General features: G+C 43.8%; 1 protein-coding gene across 1 annotated transcript in view; it reads left to right on the top strand.

Moving 5' to 3' along the window:
- Nucleotides 1–16,020: 16,020 nt before the first annotated feature.
- Nucleotides 16,021–21,406, top strand: part of mmp24 (matrix metallopeptidase 24) — a 69,819-nt gene continuing 64,433 nt past the window's right edge. The window contains exon 1 of the mRNA XM_071900052.2: nt 16,021–16,209. Within this exon, the coding sequence (XP_071756153.1) occupies nt 16,066–16,209 (144 nt within the window). The 5' untranslated portion in view covers nt 16,021–16,065. The remainder of the gene's footprint in view (nt 16,210–21,406) is intronic.

Below are 21,406 nucleotides of genomic sequence, written 5' to 3'. Positions count from 1 at the left end.
TGATTCTGCCTTGTCACTGCCACCAGTGTGCAGTAATGAAAAAAGTTAAATAGTCCCCATTAAATGTAATAATTAGCTGCGTGATAACAGATATAATAACAACAGAATAAATAATACATATAGAATACATGTGAAATAATACATGTATATATACTTTTGAAACATTCAACATTATATTGTATTATATTATATTATATTATATTATATTATATTATATTATATTATATTTAGTAAAGGTCAATGCTGTATTATCACTTTTTAGAGATGATGTCTCATTGATCCATCATAGTGCACTAGGTTGTAAATTAAGCATATTAAAAATCAATGAATATATAAAATAATAAATAACCAACAAAGTAATATGTAGATTTCATTTTTTTTTATTTTGAAGAGGAAAACAGATGGAGCTAGATGTGGTTCTATGATGTTAATCTCCACTGTAGGTGTTATCATCCTCTTCTATGCCAGATGTGCAGGACAGAAGTTTCCAGAGTCCTCTGAAAATCTTCTGATACCATTTGTTCTTTAATTTCTCTGGCTGTGGGTTTCATCGCTGAAGGCCGAAGCATCGGCATCTTCCTGTGCGATGCAGGTCTTTGTTTTCTCCCTCTGGCTGGGAGCTTGAACAGTGACTTAGTGGTCTTACTGTTCAGGGTCAGGCATGCAGCACAGAAATTTCCTGAAAAATCTGCTGACACCCTTCTTCTTCTTCGCCCTCTTGGTTTCATCACTGAAGGCCGAAGCATTGTCATCTTCCTGTGCGATGCAGGTCTTCTTGTTCGCCCACTTGCTGTGGGTTTTCCAGTGTCCACCAGAAAATCTTCTGTTAGCCTTCCTTTTTGCCCACTTGCTGTGGGCTCGATCATTGAAAGCAGAAGCATCGGCATCTTGCTGTTCGATGCACATATTTGCTTTTGCCCTCTGGCTGGGGGCTTGAATATGGACGTTCCAAGCGAAGTCTGCAGCATAGTAAACTTCCTCATCGTCTTCCTGTTCGATGTCAGGTGTCCAGGTCAGAGATTTCCAGAGGCCTCTGAAAAATCCCCTGATACCCTTCTTTTTTGCCCTCTTGCCATGGGCTTTATCGCAGGAGTCTGAAACATCATCTTCCTCCTGTTCGATGCAAGTCTTCTTTTTCCCCCTCTTGCTGTGGGTTTTCCAGAGTCCTCCAGAAAATCTTCTGCTCCCCCTCTCTTGTTTTGCCCTGGGCTTCTTCACTTGGCTGTCGTCCGACTCAACTGCCTTGCTGTTGGTTTTGCCCAGGCAGTTTGTGGCCAAGTTGCTTGGAGGAAGGTCAGGGGTATCAGACACACTGCAGTCCACAGTGGCATCTGCCGCCTCATCATTTGGAGCCAACTTGTCCGAGGCCATAACTGACTCGGCTCTTCTAATGACAGCCCTGAGTTTGTTTGCCAACTCAACAAGTTCCTTATCCATAATGTTGTTATTAATGGTTGTTGTTGGAGGTGCAGAGTGGCCTTCCACCTTTGGGGTCAAGTCATCTTCAACCACAACGTCAGCCTGCAAAGCAGAAGCTGCACATTCAGTGGTCAAGTCAGCTGGAGCCGGGACACAGGTGGATTTCACACTGAACTCCATAGTAGCCTCCTGTGCCACAGCCGCAGATGGATCCAAGTCACCTACATGTGGAGAAGGAACCTCCACATTTTCAGCCAGTGCTGTTTCAACATTCTGGTGTCGGGGCGGTACCGTGGCACTCACTTTCCTTTGGACAGAGGTCTGGGAGGCCTTGGAGGTACTGGAGGCCTGCGGGGCACAGGAGGCCTCTGAGGTATGGGAGAGCTGGGTGGTACCGGAGGCCTGGGTGGTACCGGAGACCTGGGTGGTAACGGAGACCTGGGTGATATCGGAGAGCTGGGTGGTACCGGAGGCCTGGGTGGTACCGGAGACCTGGGTGGTAACGGAGACCTGGGTGATATCGGAGACCTTTGTGGTGCCGGAGGCCTGCGGGGCACGGGAGGCCTCTGAGGTACGGGAGACCTGGGTGGTACCGGAGGCCTGGGTGGTAACGGAGACCTGGGTGGTACCGGAGGCCTGCGGGGCATGGGAGGCCTCTGAGGTACGGGAGACCTGGGTGGTACCGGAGGCCTGGGTGGTACCGGAGACCTGCGGGGCATGGGAGGCCTCTGAGGTATGGGAGACCTGGGTGGTACCGGAGGCCTGGGTGGTACCAGAAGCCTGGGTGGTACCGGAGGCCTGGGTGGTACCAGAGGCCTGCAGGGCAGGGGAGACCTCTGAGGTATGGGAGACCTGGGTGGTACCGGAGGCCTGCTTGGCATGGGAGGCCTCTGAGGTATGGGAGACCTGGGTGGTACCGGAGACCTGGGTGGTACCAGAGGCCTGCTGGGCATGGGAGGCCTCTGAGGTATGGGAGACCTGGGTGGTACCGGAGACCTGGGTGGTACCAGAGGCCTGGGTGGTACCGGAGACCTGGGGGGTACCGGAGGCCTGGGTGGTACCGGAGACCTGAGTGTTAACGGAGGCCTGCGGGGCACAGGAGGCCTCTGAGGTACCGGAGGCCTGGGTGGTACCGGAGACCTCGGTGGTACCAGAGGCCTGGGTGGTACCGGAGACCTGGGTGGTACCGGAGGCCTGGGTGGTACCGGAGGCCTGCGGGGCACGGGAAGCCGCTGAGGTATGGGAGACCTGGGTGGTACCGGAGGCCTGGGTGGTACCGGAGGCCTCTGAGGTACGGGAGATCTGGGTGGTACCGGAGGACTGGGTGGTACCGGAGGCCTGGGTCGTACTGGATACCTGGGTGGTACCGGAGGCCTGGGTGGTACCGGAGACCTGGGTGTTACCGGAGGCCTGCGGGACACGGGAGGCCTCTGAGGTACCGGAGGCTTGGGTGGTACTGGAGGCCTGGGTGGTACCGGAGGCCTGGGTGGTACCGGAGACCTGGGGGGTACCGGAGGCCTTTGGGGTACGCGGGGCCTGGGTGGTACGGGGAGCCTGGGTGGTACTGGAGGCCTGGGTGGTACCGGAGGCCTGGGGGGCACGGGAGGTCTGGGGGGCACGGGAGGTACGGGATTGCTGGGGAGCACCGGAAGGTACAGCAACGAACAATCTATCCCAAAGTGCCGATCCGGAGTTGGATGGATTTGCGTATTCCAGCATATCCCTTACTGTCATGTAGTTAGTGGACAACATCCAGAGTGCATTCTCAACATTGAAATGCAGTGTGGCCTCTTTTGGGTTGTCCGTGAAGGACAGGTCTGGATTGGAAACTTTGACCTTGTTGATCAAATTGATCAGCCGACTCCAGACTAGCCTGCGTTCTTCTCGGCAGCTGTATTGGTGGTCATTGTCCTGTGAGAGGGCCCCCTTGAGGACCCTCCTGACGGAGTCCTTGCTCAGTATAAGCGTCTGGAAGAATAGAAGAAGAGTAATGGTTAATTGTCATTTCATTTAATCTCCATGTCTCGCAAACACAACCTACAGTACAGGAAATGCTGTTCATAAAACCATGTATCTATTACAATGTTATATTACTGTATGTGATAGTATATTACTGGTCAAGTGTATAAGCAAGTACAAACGAATAACCCACATTAGCCTATGCAGATTTTGTGAATACCCAGCTAAAAATGACCAGTGAAAAGTCAGAAATTGAGTCAATTTGCACATATACAGATTTAGGAATGAGGGCTGTGTGTGTGTGTGTGTGTGTGCGCGCGCGTGTGTGTGTGTGTGTGTGTGTGTGTGTGTGTGTGTATGTGCAGCATCGGAAATATACGGGGTCTTGGGGCAAAAATGTCCCAAGAAATCTCAGAAAGCACCATGATCCATCGGAAAACAGACAGAATTATTGACAGATTGACGGCAGAAATACAGCAGCCTAGCTTCGCTTATAACGGTGCTACTTCATAGAAACAAGTTAAATTCACTTGAATACATTGTTTTATCACTCACATTGGGTTGAAAATAGGAAAACTCCACCCAACCGGGAAGTGAGCCACGTTAAACAAATGCACAATCAAATGACAGGCACAGACAGTTTAATCTGAACCGCGGAGCTGACAGGTTGTGTGTTTAAGTGAATTTAACTTGTAAACAGACAGACATGTCATTTTCACATGATCCATCTTTGTAACTGAAATTAGGCTACTATAGGCTAGTGTAAAGTTTGTTACCAGAGAGTGAAGGAATATGCAGTTATCTCTGTTGTTTGATTGACTGTAACATTAGCTAAATATTTCACAGTGGTGTATTGTATATTATTTTTAAATTAATCTGAATATGGTAATTTAAAAAGTCTCCTATAGACAGCCATCAGTCCTGTACCTTCTGAATATTTAACAGGGTTAGCAGGAGTCGCAGATGAGGGGTCAGACCAGCAGTTAGATGATGTACAAAGTTAATAAAGCTAAAATAATTCCAGGTTTTGCTAAAGATGTTATTGATGCCATAAAAGTGATGCCCATCTCCTAACTGGTACTCTTGTACACAGTAATATTCAGTTCGTAAGCAAGTCTCAACATGGTGTATTAATTTAAAACGATGATAAAGACTATTACAGACCAAGCGGCCAAAACCAACTCCATTGCATGTCAATGGGACCACAGCTCAACCTCTCACTCAAAATATAAAGTCAATACATTTTTTCGACAAGAGATTATGGTCTCAGTAGCTAATTTCACTTCTTCTAATGTGTGTCCGTATGGCGATTTTCAAAATAATTGTATCATTAACGGGATATAACGGTTATAAAACAGGTTTTCCGAGCGATTGAAAGGTCGCCTGTCCAGTGATCGATCGACAGGTCACCGATCATGGACCAATAGCAGGCGGCGCGGCGGTGCTGTGGGAAACCCCCGGCCTCACCTCAAACCTACCTACATCACACTCACTACATCCCTCTTTTTTTACAGTCTGTTACAGACCCACAGCGCGTGGGTTCAATTCAATTCAATTCAATTCAATGCACCGAAGCACTGCGACATGGTTATCGGTTAAATAATTCCACTAACTTTACTTAAATACCACAAGGTAATAACGTTACCTACAGTTCAAGTTTGTAGAGCAGCAGAGGAAGTTATCAAGTTACTGTTTACATCCTGTTACTAACACAGGAGAGTGAAGTTTCACTTTTGTTTTCACAGACAACAGGAGACTGTTGGATTGAATACACTACTGCTGTTCTGCTGTCTGTACATCTCCACATGACAAACATGACATGAGGTCATCAGATGCATTAGAGATTAATTTAGATCAAGTTCTATACATGGACAACTTTTGATTTGTGCCTCACACTGCAGTTCTTAGTCAAAGACGCCCTCTAGAGGCCATCTGACAAAGCGACGTCCCAAAGTGACTGACTGACATGAATTTGCCTCGTGATATACAGTATATATTCTGTACACGTGCAGATGGTTAGCCATTTCTCTTTGGAATAGCAATAGTATGCTTTGTATTTACTCACGTTGGCACACAAATTAGTGATTATGTATTTTAATCTGGACTCATATCAGGTTATTACTATTTTTGAAAAGTGCCACCAACATTTTCTAAATGCCCCCAGATTTTAGACAGTGGGGGCAAACATGTTTGGGGGGCAAAACTTGCCCCCCAAACATGTTTTTTAATTTCCTACACTGTGTATGTGTGTGTGTGTGTGTGTGTGTGTGTGTGTGTGTGTGTGTGTGTGTGTGTGTGTGTGTGGTGTGTGTGTGTGCATATGCGTGTGTGTGTGTGTGTGAAGTGGAGGGGCAAGGTAGATCACTCAAATCTTTATTTTTACTTAAACTACAGTATATCTACTAAAGTTCTGTGTTAACAAAGCTATGACTGACATGCATCATGGGACATGTAGTACAGTTAAACCTGAGAATCTAGGTGGCTTAAAGATTGGATAACCAATACTGGACCAACACATACTTAAAATGGGTACCAAGCATGCACTTGTACACTAAATCACCCTGAACAGTCTGGGTTACTTTGGACAGATAATTATACTAATTTCCATTTTCCATTCCATTTTCTCCAATTCAATTCATTTATTAGAGAGCTAGACAACAGGTACACTTCCCCACATTTCTCCACATTTCTAATATTTTACATAGATAATATTTCTTAATATTAATTTGAGAAAGTTAAAGTCTCTACTTACGGTCATCAACTTCCAACTGCTTGTAGGTTGTGTAGAAAAAAGTCCTGAGGTTTCGATTTCCGCTGTGTTGAGGTTGGCTGAAAGGTTCAGAAAAGCCGTGTGGCTGTCTGAAGCCTCAACGCTGGTATTTATTGGCAAATCCATGGAATGTTCATTACCTGTGTCACTGTGACTTCACTCATAAGGCTCACCTCTGGTGTCTGCCTATGCAGATGAGCGCCTGTGTATTCCTGGTCATAGCAGCTCATTGTGAGGTCACAGGAGAACCTCAGCTTTCTTGCTTTTACCATAAACTGTCACAATTATGCATCACTGTTGTGTGGGAATGTCAAATTGACTGAGAAATTAAAAAACAAACAAACAAACGCTTCAGCTAAAACAGTGTGTTTAGTTAGCCTGGTGTCCAGCCCCAGGCTAGGTTGAACCCTAATGCAGACACAGATTTAACCCCTTGCACTCTGAGTTTACCCTTACATTTCCCCTTAAGTAGCTTCAAGGGTTAGAATATATACGTTTTCCATATTGTAAGACAATGTTATATTCTGTATCTGCTTGTTCCAACACTTCATTGAAACTATAGCTGCTTCAATATTTAAACCAAAGACGCCTTTTTTTATGGCTGCACCATTACATCAAATGGAAAAATGTAGATGTTGTGCATCATTTTATCCACATTTCCCTGTAATTCAGCATGACATATTTGGTATCTTTGGAAACCTTGGCATCTTGACTAGAATGTAAAATAAAGTTCTGTGGGTTTGAACAAAGCTTGGCTGCATTTGTAATGATGATCCCAAGTTAGAAGTGGTTTTAAATAAACACAACCAAAGGAGACGCATAGTGACCATTTTGAGGCCAAGTGCAGACAAGTGATGTGATCTTTACAGTCAGGGATCAAACCTGGGACCGTCCAGTCACGGGGCCGTCTGTCCAGCCACAAGGTCACGTTGCTAGCACCCAGACTGTACAAACACCATATCTTACATATGGATCTGCACCACACAACCTTTCAGCTATTGCAAAACCCGCAGAGTATATAAAATCTTGCGATTTTACGCCCAGTCGGTCTAGTCTGCATTAAGAGATTGTGGCAGGATTAGTGTTCTGACATGTTCAGGGCGGTGTCTGCCAAACTGAAAGTCTCCAAGTACACACACACACACACACACACAAACACACACACACGCACACACGCATAAACCCACATGCAAACACAAATACAAGGGTAAGAAAATAGATTTGATGGCCATCTTTTAGCATTTATCCTCTAGATACACACACACACACACACACACACACACACACACACAGCCCCCGGCACACATGTATTTCATCTGTAAGTCAGTACAATTGGGGCTTTGTGTGTACTGTATCTAATCATACTTTGCTTTTATACGTCTTCAAACAACCAATCAGATTCTTCGTGACAAAGTTGATCATCTTTGGAATATACTGTGCATGTTTCATGTGTCTGATAGTTATGTTGCATGTGTTATGGAGTGCTTCTTTTGTTAATGTAAGTGGTCCACAGTGTCTGTCATTTTACAGATGGTAATTTATTCAGATTATTCTTTTTTGTTGTGTATTGACACTGAAGTAAACATCTAACAACTACTACTACAACTGAAGCAGCATAGCATGGGCCATCAGTGTTTACATGCAACTTTATAATCTATTCAAAGGACTAATTTCTCATATAAACAAGTGGTAATGATTTGTTTTTTTCTTGTATTTATAAAATGTAAATCCAGTGCAACAATCTGACAAGTAGCCCGCATCAGTTTTAATTGATTATCCAGTGGCAGTCTGCATGTAAACACAGTCAGCACTCAGATGTATCTTCAGTGAAGTACAGCAGAGAGCAGTGCCATCTTGTGGTTTAAATATTCATGTACATGACACAGCAGGTCTGCATCAGACTTGTACAACTGTAGTTACACAGAAACGATGATTGTTAACAGGGAGAATCCACACACACAGTCACACTAATGTGAAATGAGATGACAGCACTACTTAGTAGTGACATATAGTGCTATCTGTCTGTAACAGGGTTGATACAGCATGGCAGTGCTTCATGGTGTCAAGCATAGAGATATAACACTGTTATATCTCTATGGTGTCAAGTCACTCCTTAGTTGAAATATCTTTGTTTCATCATCTGGATTGGATCCTCCTCAGCTGGTGGATTGCTCTTATGTTTTGATATTGTTGGCTATGCATATTGTTTTTGTGTGTTGTATTGTACTGTATTTATTTATTGTGTTGTCACATTTTAACCAACCTGTGAAGCCAAATTTCCACTGCGGTGGACAATAAAGTTCTATTCTATTCTATTCCACAATGCAAATTTAATTTTCAATTTGAGCCAGGTCGTGAGATTCCTGCCAGTGACCGACAACCAGTAACACCTTATAGCCTTTTCTAGTATAACCTGTGTATTAACATATAGACAACATATAGTCTTGTAAGTGCACAATTATTACACGACTTTGTTGAATACTCAATTCTGATTGGCCAATGAACACATTATGAGGTCGGTTGTTTCTAAATAACAGACCACTGTTTCACATCTAATAAAAAAATTAAAAAATAAAAGTTTCACATCTAATCGTATCACTCCAGTCAGGAAGTCCAGTTGTTTTTGTTGATTCCTAATCAAATGAACTGGCGCCACCTTGTGTCAGAAAGACTTTACCAGGGTTTTCCATATAGGATCCCCTCTGCTGAAGTGTCCTTGAGCAAGACACCGAATCCCTACCTGCTCCAGGGACACAGAGCACACACACCGACACACACACACAAATTCAGCAACATCCTCATACTTTGGGGTCCAGAAATATCGTTTTACCTCCACATAGGGAAGATTTGGAGCAGTAGGCCAATTCACAGCTGGAGTCTTCCTGTCTGTCTGTTGATGTCTGCTTACTGTGCTAACTTTAGACTCCAATGCATTTCCAAAGGGAGAATGGTTGAGACGGTTTCTTTTTATAACCAGGCAACTTTACTATAAAACACAGTCTTATTTTCAGCATCAGCCTGGTTAATAGCTGCACAGTGGGAGGGTTAAACATCCACTTTTAAAGCTACAATCCACAGTTTGTGTTTGATTTGTGCTTGTGAGCACGCTTTCTTGGCTGCACAACAGGAATTACAACAATATATGCCCCAGAATGTAAACAGTTTGTTGACATTCTTGCTGGCTAGCTAGCATGCTGACGCTAACTAGCATGGTAATGACATCAAAAGTTCACTTACTAGTGAAACAAGACTGTAGCTTGTCGTCACCGGGAAACCCTTTGGAGGTTTAGTGCTCTCCATCTGACAAAATGCTGGAGCAGTTAAGTGCCTTGCTCAATAGCACACTGACAGTTGTTGAAGCAGAGGTGAGTGTGTCTCCTTCACCTAATCAAATAAAGGATTCAGACCGGCAGCCTTCCCACCCGCCTCTAACCATTAGGCATTAAGCCATTGTTTTATTCCCTTATTTAATTCATATATTTAAGGAAAGCTTCACCCTCGGTTACTCTTACACCATCATTAATCTGTGATGTTCAGTGTGTTCCAGTTATTTTGTGTGTGGTGTAATTAACTTTTTTAGTGAGCCCACTTTCCCTCAACCTGCCTCGTCTATTTCTACTTCAGTTAGTGATTTCCTGCATTTCCCTGATTGCTTTTTGATAATTACCAGAGAACCAGTGTGAATGAATTTCTTCCAGCTTTGGGTTATACATGTAGGTGGAGAGATGTCTTGTGGCTGCATTGCATTCTGGTCAATGAAGTGTACTGTTGGTGGAGAAATTGGTCTCTCTCCTCTTCTACGATGGATTTCTCCCTGTATGATTGTTGAACGTCTCTTGGTGCAAAATGGCGGCTCGAGAAAGAAGCCCTCGCTCTTTGATTCTGAGGGACTGACCGTTCAAACTCCATTGCAGCTGTGCTGGAAATATCTCTAAGTGATATACAGTATGTTTGGCCAGTTATCCACAGAAATAAGAAAAATACACCACCAAACAATAAAATGGGCCCAGAAATGCAAGGTACATCTCCAATGATAAAGTGTCTTAGGGTGGATTTTTCCTTTATGATTAGCCTTTTCCAACAGATAGGCTAGGGAGTGGAAGGAGAGAGAGAAAGAGAAAAATCAGACTTCTCAGCAATTAGAAGTTTCAGCAGGATGGAGAGCAAGTGAAGTTTATTTGTAAAGTACTTTTGATAAAATAATAAAAATGAATAAAATAGCGCAACCAAGGACATTCATGCTGATAGAAACAACAGAGAACAAAGACATTGCAATTTTAGGCCAGAGCTTGTGTGTGTGTGTGTCTGTGTGTTAACATGCGTGAGTAAAGGAGCTCACCCTATCCGTAGTGACAACTGCTGACGCACACACACACACACACACACACACACACACAGATATAAACTCTCTCTCTCCTTCACTATCTATCTCTCTCGCTTACACACACACTCACAAGCACACACACACACACATACACACTGGCACACATGCACATACCCATATATACACAAACACACACACAACACACACACACACATTGAAACAAATGCATATACACACACATTCTCTCTCTCACACACACACACACACACACACAGAGACACACACACACACACACACACACACACTGACCTTTCCGAGCCACAGGACAGGAGGCAGCAGGAAACAGGATAGCAGCTCTTTATTCTCATTAACCAGGCGGTCCGTCCATTAGTGAGACAGACATTCACACCCGATTGGACGAGGCAGGTGAGCGAGAGAGTCATCCTGCGACGCGATTGGCTGAGAGAAGCCTCTTTCTTTTATTAGGAACGGAACCCCTGCTGCTGACGCCATAGAGACCATTAGCCTTCCTGGAGTTCACACACACACACACACGCACACACACACACACACACACACATACACACACGCAGGCACAGCCTCTCTTACACACACACACACACAAACACACCTGCTGGCACACACATTGACACACACAGGTGCATATACACATTCAGAAACGTGTACATACTCAAAAACATACACACAGACACATAAAAGCACGCACATACACACACACACGCATGCGCGCACGCACACACACAGATTTTAAAATGTCACAACTACAAATAGCACAGTGTGCCCTCTCTGTGCCTATCTGCTCTTTGTGGAGTGAAGCTGGGATTCTGACCCTTTCATCATAGATTTGGAAGCTTTTCTAAGGTGTGTGTGTGTGTGTGTGTGTGTGTGTGTGTGTGTGTAGGTGTGTGTGTGTGTGTGTGTGTATTTGTCATAAAATGTACTTGTCTGGCACATTCAGATTCAGAGTTGCAGTTGTTTGCTACATTTTGCTTTGCCATCCTTAGTGTTTTAACAGCATTTTTAAGCAATTCAGCTTCTGAAATCAGATGACAACAGGTTCCAACTGATTATATTCATTATCAATTAATCTATTGATTAATTCTAGTAATTGATTAATCATTTAGTCTATAAAATGCCAAAAATAATGACAAATGCCCATCACGAGTTACCAGAGCCCAAAGTGATTCTTACGAATTTGCTTAGTCTGACCAGCAGCCAAAAAAAGGCAAAAGTATTCCTTTTATGGTATGAAACGGAGAAAAGCAAGCATCGATAGATAGATAGATAGATAGATAGATAGATTGATTGATTTCTGCCCCAGAAATGTTTGCATAACTACAACTCCAATCTGCCCCCTCCTCTTCCTCTTGCACCCAAGCCAGGTTTCTCATGTAGATCCTCACCTCAGTCTAATAGCACATGGGATAGTTACATCAGATCCTGCGTACTGGTAAATGTCTGTTGATACTAAAGGCTATGGAACAGCAGGAGTCCCAGCACTGGACCAGAACATGCGAGCTGCCGAAAGTAGGTCATAACCCAGAAATTAGAAGCTGCTATAGAACTGAACAGGAGGGAGAGGGAGGTGTGAATTGGCCGTCTGGCTGGCTGGGAGAGGAAAGGAGACGAGAGAAGAGAAGGGAGGGATGAAGGAGGGACGTGCGGGCGCTTATCAAGAGGAGAGGAAAAGGAGAGGGGGAAAAGGGAGGGGCGAAGGAATAAAGAAAAGTGTGAGGAGCTGACTGGCTGGCTGACAGACTGGTTTATGGAGCTGACAGATGATGACGGATGCAGAGTGGGAGAGAGGCGTTGTGGGGGCGGACAGCTGACTGGCTGAGGTGAGGAGGAAAGGAAGAAGGATGGAGGGATGAGTGAGGAGAGAGGAGAGAAGAAGAGAGGAGAGGAGAGGAGAGGAAATATGAGAGAAGATGCAAGCAGCAGAGATGGATGTGGGGCTGTTGGCTCCCTCCTCCACTCAGATGGTGTTTACTCACACACTGACTGCCAGTGAGCAGGGAGGATTGTGGGTAGGGACTGTCGCTGGATGTCTGGTCTGAGAAAGAGCCTGTTTTTGTGCACGCAAAGTCAGTATTTTTGTGTTCAAAATGTTCTATGAACCTTTTTAATTTTTATCCTCCCAAAATCACCAATAAATTATCATATTTTATTGAATCGTACCATATTGTATGATATTATATTGTATCGTATTGTATCTTATTGTACAATATCATATTTAATTGCATACCATATTGTGTCGTATTGTATCATACTTTACTGTATCGTTTTGAAATGTATCGTATCTTATCATATCATATCATATCATATTACTTATTGTATGATACTGTACTGTATCTTTTGTATCATTTGTATCATTTTGTATTATTGTACAATATCATATTGAATTGTATTATATCATATATCGTATCAAGTTGTATCATACCGTATCATATTGTATTGAAGTGTATTGTATCATATCATACCATATCATATTGCATTGTACTGTACCATATTGTATTCAAGTGTATCACATTGGATTGCATCATATCAAATTGCATCTTAGTAGTTGGATTGTGAAACTCACCCACCACTCACACTAGTTTACTTGCCAAATTGTTTTTTTTTTTTTAGCAGAAAACAGCCTCTAAAAAATACCTGGTTACAGACAGATCGACCAGCCACCGGCCAAAATTAATCAGCTCTTGACTGGGGGCGGGTGCTAATTTCCCACCCTGGGTGAGAGATACAGTAAAGAGGAGGGAGCGAGGGACAGAAAGATGAGTGAGTGTGAGTGTGAAAGTAAAAAGGGGGGGGGGGGGGGGGGAGTAGGAGAACGAGAGCAGGAGAAGAGGAGGTGTTGGACGTTATGACCCAGTTTGAGAGCCACTACAGCAGGGAGCCCAAAGCATCTCTCAGCACCTCCTCCACTGCTCCTCTCTCTTCCTCTTTCGGGGTTACGCCGATATTAAAAAACGGGGTATCGGCCAGTCAGTGTGGCCCCACCTGCGGTATGATGGAGGTTCATACTTTCTGTAAAACCTGCAATAAAACAAGCTTCACTGTGCTTTAAGGAGCAGGTAACCCAGCTGAAATTATTTTTATTTGTATGGGTTTCAGTGGAGAGTTTTAGTATTTTTACAGATGTTCAATATAGGCACAAAATATCAGCACCTTCAATACAAAAATATTGTCATCAATCTCACCCTTCACAAATGATCCTCTTTTCTCACATCTCCCTGCCCTCTTCTCTCATCCTTCTTCTCCTTGTTTCTTCTGCTGTTCTTCTGTTTCTTTGGTTCTTTTGGTTTGATGTAGTTTGTGTTTGTTCACCCCTAGTTTAGTTACTGTAATAAATGATTGTTTTAACTTTTATTTTGGCGTGTGGCTCCCTCATTGTTACTTCCATGAGCCAGGTTGAACATGAACATGATTCATTCTGTCTGTTCATTTTCTGTATCTTTTCTTTTCACAGCATCTGCTCTCTTCTCTCCTCCTGTTTCTTCTTTCTGTCCTTTCTCTCCTCATCTTTACTCTTCTGCAGTAATTTCTTTGTTCTTCCTCTCATTCCACTGCTGGCGGATGAAAACCATAACTGCAATTTTGGTGATTTTCAACTTCATCTTGATTTTCATGTTTTAACTTCAGCAGTTTCCTCTATGGGTTGAGAAAATTCTACAACCTTTGCTATTACGAAACCTTTTCAAAACCAGTAAGATAAACTCAAGGTAAAAACAAGGCTGTCTTTCCCTTAGTTCCTGAGAAGTTGACATTTTGGAGAAAGGAGGTTTTCCCCTCACAGCAGCGATTCTCTTCTTTTTCCTGGCTCTCCTCTTCAGTTTTCCTTTCATCTCTACTCATTTTCTTTCCTATTTCCCTCCCTTCTTCCTCTCTCATTTCATTAATCTGTAAAATGTCTTCACTGTAGTCCAATCTTCAATCCACCCAAACGAACATTGGAAAGGTATTTTTCACTGTAGAGGAAAACATACCTAGGTGTTTAGTCCCCTACAGCACGATACACAGATGTATTTTTCCCCATATAACACAAACGACAGAGGCACCTGAGGACGACGGCATTATGAATCAATACTCCCTCATTCATAATTTAATGGCCTGTGAAACCAGGTGAGAGAAAATGGCCTTCGAATGACGTAAAAGCCTCTGAGCGATTTCTAATTCTACATTTCTGAGAATTCTCTAGATCTGATTGTATGGTTTAGACGACGGTTGCCAGTCGGTCTGTTATTATATTGATTTAAGCAGTAAGCAGGGTGCATGCTAAGTAAAAAGCACTTACTATGTGTATCACTGAGACTTCTCTGTGTTGATGAATGGTACATCTTCTCTCTCTCTCTCTCTCTCTCTCTCTCTCGCTCCTCCTCTCTCTTTCTCTATCCTACTCACTTTCTGTCTGAGATCCAAATGTGTCTCAAACACACATTCTCACACACGCGCACACACACACACACATACACACGTAGCACACAGATAAATACTGAATTGGGGTCAACTACAAGACCGTCTAACCTGTGACTGCTGTTGTGTGAACGCATTCATTAGCTGACGCACAACATCGCTGCAGTCGAAGACATGTCGTTCATTTTCAGGATTCTGAGGCTGTAAACAAATAATAATACTTCTTCTCCTACATAAAAAATCAGTTTCTCCAACCACCATCAGTAAATGAAAGGTCGCAGGTTCGATCCCCGCAAACCCAAGGGTCAGACCACATCACATTCCCTGTTGTATTATCCTCCAGCAATGTAAATGTACAGTAGGTTCCTGCGCTGGAGGGGCTGTAACTGTGAGGGAGTCGATTAGTAGCTAAAAATGTTGCTGGAATCGCCTGGAAAATCTGCTTCGGGTCGTGAAAAAATGATTTTGAAATGTGGCTCCTTAGAGAAGATTGTTTGAAAACCAGGGCTATTCATTGTAATTCTGTAATTGGTCTTTCCATTTCTTTTTCCTGCCAGTGGCTGCACAGCTGATTTACTGATATATGTGTGTGTGTGTGTGTGTGTGTGTGTGTGTGTGTGTGTGTGTGTGTGTTTGCATTAAAAGGATTTGTGGAATGCATGAGACACTTTGGAAATTAGATATTAACTTGCTGTAGCTGATGAGTGTGTGTGTGTGTGTGTGAGAGAGAGAGAGAGAGAGAGAGAGAGAGAGAGAGAGAGGGAGAGAGATGAGCCGCCTCTCTCTCTGTATCTCTAGCGCTCCTGGCGTTAGCAAAGCGCCACTGCAACAGCATCCATCACATAAATATCTCTCTCTCTCCCTCCTTCTCCTCAATGATACCCGAGCGGACCGACCAACCTGCATCCGTGCTTATTGTAGCCAGGCTTCCCCAGCTGTTCCGCTGTACCAACAGAGTCTGCGCAATGGGGACTTGTCAAGTGTAGGAAACCAACAGCGCGTCTGCACTGGAAACCAGGAGAGATAGAGATAGAGAGACAACACACAACACACGGGATGAAGCAGGAGCAAGCGGACTGTTTTCCCCGGTAAAATAAGCGGAGCAGGAGCCTGGAAATCACCGGCGGACAGCGGAGGGGGGGATTTCGGGGACACAGCCATGGCGACGGGCGGAGGAGGCGGAGGAGGAGTGAAGAGGAGGAGGAAAGCGGGGCTCCCGGGCTTCTGCTGGAAAACCTGCTACTTTCCCATTTTGTTCTGGGTCGTCTCCGTCTGCGGGGAGGAGAAGACGTTCATTGTAGAGGTATGAGAGTGCCGCTGTGGTCAGGCAGAGCAGAGGGAGGATGGTTATCTAACAGATGATGGGAATGTTGGGGCTGTTGGTTATTTTCCTCACATCTCTGCCCTGCAGTTCGCTGACTGTATGGGAATGAACATTTGATGCCCCCCCGCCCCATCCGCCCCCGCCCCCATTCTCCATACCATTCACTTCAATTCCGTTCCGTTCCGTCTCAACGCGCGCAGGTTGGAGCGGAGTCGCGCGCCGCTCCTCGGGATGTTTTCCTGTGCGTTTCGGTCTCGGGACTCGCTGTTCTCTTACATCCCGCGCACGTTTCTGCCCTGCCGCGAAAGTGACACCCCTCCCCCGGAAAGAGGGACAGAAATGAATGATTCATGAGTCAGTGAAATGAATAAATTAAAAGCAGATAAACAAGCGAGCGGCGCCCGTCGCTTAATTTGCTTTTTATTGAGAACGCGCGCCCGTGCGGTCTTTTGTTTTCAGACGCGCTGGAAAAGGCGCACCGTTTCCCGCTCTCGTCCGGTGAATTTACTGTTTACGAACAAAGGTGCCTTAATGGCCCATTGGCTTCAGTTTTCCCGCTTGAGTTTTATACGCTTGGCTCCGCTGTAAATGGCTGTTACACGAATCGCAGTGTGCAGAAATTGCTTCTCCGGTGATTGGGCATTTAGCGGAGGAGAGAGGCAGTCCAAGATGGTGAGATGCCAGGATCTGTGACACGCACTGTCACCCCTCATTTGGAGCGGGATGAAAACCTGCTGAATGGCTATTCACGGGGTAGCACTCGTGATATTGTTCATGCTTGAGCCAGCGCCTCCAACAAATCGCAGGTTATTATCCCCACATTCCCTGTGCGCCATTGGAAACACAGGAGATGGACTGGGAGTGCAACAAAAACACTGATGCGCAGGCAGCAGGCTTACAGCACATGCAAATGAACGCTGTCAGCTTCCAGTGTGTGTTCTACCTTTGGTAATTGGAGGAGTCTGTTTTAATAGCTGCTATAGGCTTTGGCCTCAGCCCACACTGTCAGTACTCCATCATCAGCATGCAAAGAGCACTAAAGTGAACCTGAATGAAACCCCTGCGCTGCTTTCATGCGTGCTGAACAAAGCATCTCCAGATCCCCCCCCCCTTCCCTTCCCTTCCCTTCCCTTCCCTGCCCTGAGTCCAAATATAGCCTTCCTCCATAATTTATCGAAATGGCAGGGAGTTGAGGAGGAGAGGAGACGAAAGGAGAGGGGACGGAAGAGGTGTATACACAGAGAGAGATGTGTTTTAGCTGGATCTGTGCACATGATGGGCAGTCGTCGTGCCCGTGTTGTGAAAGCATGGTGGCACGATCGCACAAAGGCAGTCAGATGCACACAGACACACAGAAAGTTCTTTGTTGCTGCTGAACATGCAGTGTGCAACTCAATGGGAAACTGTAACTGTGTAATTACGATGTTTTCTATCATCTTTTCGCTCCAACAGGTATAGCCAGAGGTTTTCCTCTTTTAGCAGTGATGTTTGTCAAAGCGGGCACATGTGATCCTTTGTTTGCAGGTACTGAATGTGCATGATTCATTTGGAAATTTGGGTCCCATGATGTTTATTTGAAATGGCACGTTTGCAATAATCTGCTACTACTACTAATCAGCTCTAGGAGACGTGGTGAGAGGCATTTTGATAGTGATGTTTGTCTTGGTGATGACACTTTCATTCAGACAAAGGAAGAGCCTGTGGCAGCGCTGAGCGTGGCAGTAAGAGGCTGAGCGTGCCGTGATGCCGTACTGTACAAAGGATGGGATGTTTTCAATAAGCTTTGTTTTCCCCTGTGAAGTTATGACCCTCGTACAGTAGCTGATGGATCTCACATTGATGCGCTCATCCCAAGATTCAAGATTTGGAGGGTTAAATTAACAAGTGTTATATATCTATCATGGAAAAAATGTGCTGCGCCAAATTCTTCTTACAGTATTTCAAAAACACATCTTTGAAAACATCACTAATTTGTATGAAAAGGTCTGAAGATGACAGAGTAGTTTAATATTAATGCATATTACACTTTACTTTCATGCCAGAGATCATTTTGTAAAAGTAGGCATCAGTATCTTGGTATTTCATGTTGGAAAGAAACTCTTCATTTCAAGATTTCCTAGCGTAAACAGATCTATAGTGAACATATGGGATGTTTTCAAGAAGTCTTTTACTTTGAAGTCATAATCAGCATATGGTGTGTGTTGGATGAATGCATTCATACACAAATCTACCTTCCTTCTGTATGAAAAGTAAACACAGTGGATTAACTAAAGGGGTTCACTCCAAAATGCCATGAAGCCATTTTGAATGCTTTCATCTGTTTAATTCATAAAACACAAACATTTCCATTCTCTAACACATTACAATTTTAGGCAAAGGGTGTTATAGATAGTCCGTATCCTCGATAATATTCAGCACAGAGTTTTAAATTCACGCAAGCAATCGTTTTGTAAGAGTATAGGCATCACATTTTTCTTTTCAAATATTTCATCTCGAACATCTTCAGTTGAAACCATGTGATGTTTTCGAGAAGGCTTCTGCTGTGAAGTCACAACCAGCCAATCAAAACGTGCTTGGTCTTGCATTGACTCTGGTTTCCACGGCATCGGGCTTCTTTGTGTGCAGAGCGAAGCCACTGTATTAAGTAGACGCAACTGCATGAATCATATCAGATGGTGTTTAGAAGATTTTTTTCCTAATTGGACATTCGTGTTTTCCTCGATCAAAAGGTGTTTTTCTGTCACACAACAAAGGCATGATGGTTCTTAGACAAAGGGCAGTTTCAGCGAGGATGAAGGCGCACGGCGTCCATCTTTATCAACACAAATTATCGAATGCATCCTCCTTGTTATGTGTAGGTTTTAGTGGAAAAGTTGTGGGAAGCAGTTTGTCTGCCCGCTGTCGTCACACACACTAGTTGTACCGAGGGGATTCAGCCTGTACACTTGTAGGACTTGATCAGGATGCTGTAAACCGTATTTCCAATGAAGTCGTGATTGTGTTCCTCTTTGTTCAGGTGTCACAGTGAAAACGTGTCTGTAAAGTCACAGTGTACGCGCAAAACTGAGCAGACCACATGGTTTTCTCCTTCCAACATGCGTTTGAGGGTTGGCATATATGTTTGTGTGTGTGTTTTACCTCTTTGCTGAAATGATGACATGCGAACGCACACCGAGATCTTTTTACAACAACTCTGTGGGGGAGAGAGCATCGTACGTTTTGTTGCTGAGGTTCTTTTCTTTGTGTCATGATGTTGTCTGCAAGGCGACAACACGACACGTTTTGATCATTTCACAACTGCCACTGTTTTTGTTTTGTTTTTTCCTGTAGAAAATAGCCATTACTTTATTTGTTGGCGTAGGTGTTAAAGATTGAAATATGCTTTGATGCAGAGACGCAGTGAGGCGTACAGTAGCTCAAAGTCGCTTTTTATAAGAATTCTGGGGGGAAATTTCATTGTACTCTCTGTTGCTGAGGTCCTTCCTTTGTGTGTGTTGTGAAGTCTTCTGCAAAGCTGCACGTCTTCACCATTTTACATAGAGCATAGGTCTTTGTCTAGAATTTGTCTAATATAGTGGCAAAGGCATTAAGGAGTGTGACTAAAACACATCTTGCTGCTATTATAAGTAAGCATACAATAGGTCAAAGTTACTTTATAAGTTATCAACATAAGAAATTTCATTGTGTATTTTGTTGCTGAGGTCCTCTCTTTGAGTATGTTACTATGACACAATGTCATGTGTGTAGTGGTACAGATCTTAAAGGAAAATTCCAGCCAAAAACACTTTTAAACTGTTAAAAAGCAGCTATACACTGTATGTTTTGATGCAGAGATGCAGTGAGGCGAAGACTCGCTTTTTACCATTTAGCTTTAGAGCTGCTACATGTTCTCATTTTGTCACTTTTGAGATAACGCTAGTCCCCTACTATCACTCAAGATAGTGTATGCTTAAGTATTAGGATCAGGATGGAGTGAATGAATGTCCAGAGACACATGGATGATTCTGCTTTCTATATTTGCATATCATAACAGGTAGTTAACCCATATCTCAAAACATGGTGTATTCCTGTATCCCCTTTGATGAGTTCAATATGGAGTGTATATAAGCTCCGTGAAGTAAAACATGGTGTCAGTCGCCCGTTGGCACCATATTGAACCATGCCACATTATGTCTGACCACCCACCTCAGCATGTTTGCAGCTTGCAGTGACACAGAAACACATACCTTTACTTTTTCAGCCTCTACTTACCCACAGAAGATGCAAGCTATGGGATGAGGTGGGCGCAGTGAAACCACAGATGGTTGGATAGCAGACAGAAGCAGAGAGACATAGAGGAAGAGAGGAAGGAAGAGAGGAAGGAGGAGAGAGAGAGAGAGAGAGAGAAGGGAGAAGGAGGTGTTCAAGTCTCGGTTTGACTCACTGGTCCATCTTCCTTTGTCTGCTCGCCTGTTTACACAAAAGGTCAAAGCCTACTAGTCTGTTTGTGTAGTTTGGAAAGAATATTTTTAGCTAGCAGCTATAGTCAACTGTTGTGAGGGTTGTAGTGGTTGTTGTTGTTGTTAGTGATTATCCTAACGATATTAAATGATTGATTGATTGACTATTTAATAAGTTAAAATACAACATACCAATAGCCATACAACGTTAAAATAATGACTGCTACTACTTCTACTTCTACTGAGGATACATAATAATAATGCCAAATAGTGATAATAATAATCCATAAACAAAGGACGGAAATGTTGACAGTGGATCACAGTGAAAGAGGGATTGAGTGGTTTGATTCCTGCAGATTTTAAGATTTGTCAAGCGTTTCATATTTTTGTTAATGTCGTTGATTTAGATGGCTGATAATGGTGCTGCTGATGATGATGATGATGATGATTGCAACCATGATTCTATGGAGGAAGATGATGACAATAATCTTTATGATGTTTACGGTAATAACGATGATGATGGTGATAAGGATGATGGTGGTGATGAAGATGATTTTGTGTTGGAGCAGTGTGGATGATGATGATGATGTAGTTATTGATTGTGATATTGATGAGGATTATGCTGATGATGATGATGCAACAACAGTGATCGTTGTTGTCAGCTGAAGCATATTATAGAACATGTGAAAAAATAGCAGAATACAGTGTTTCCTCTAGGATTTTTTTTAGCAGCGGGG

Source organism: Centroberyx gerrardi, chromosome 5 (genome assembly GCF_048128805.1).
Source record: "Centroberyx gerrardi isolate f3 chromosome 5, fCenGer3.hap1.cur.20231027, whole genome shotgun sequence".
Lineage (NCBI taxonomy): Eukaryota > Metazoa > Chordata > Actinopteri > Beryciformes > Berycidae > Centroberyx > Centroberyx gerrardi.
The sequence above is the reverse complement of the archived record's forward strand: the minus strand, read 5'-3'. Positions and strand labels throughout refer to the sequence as shown.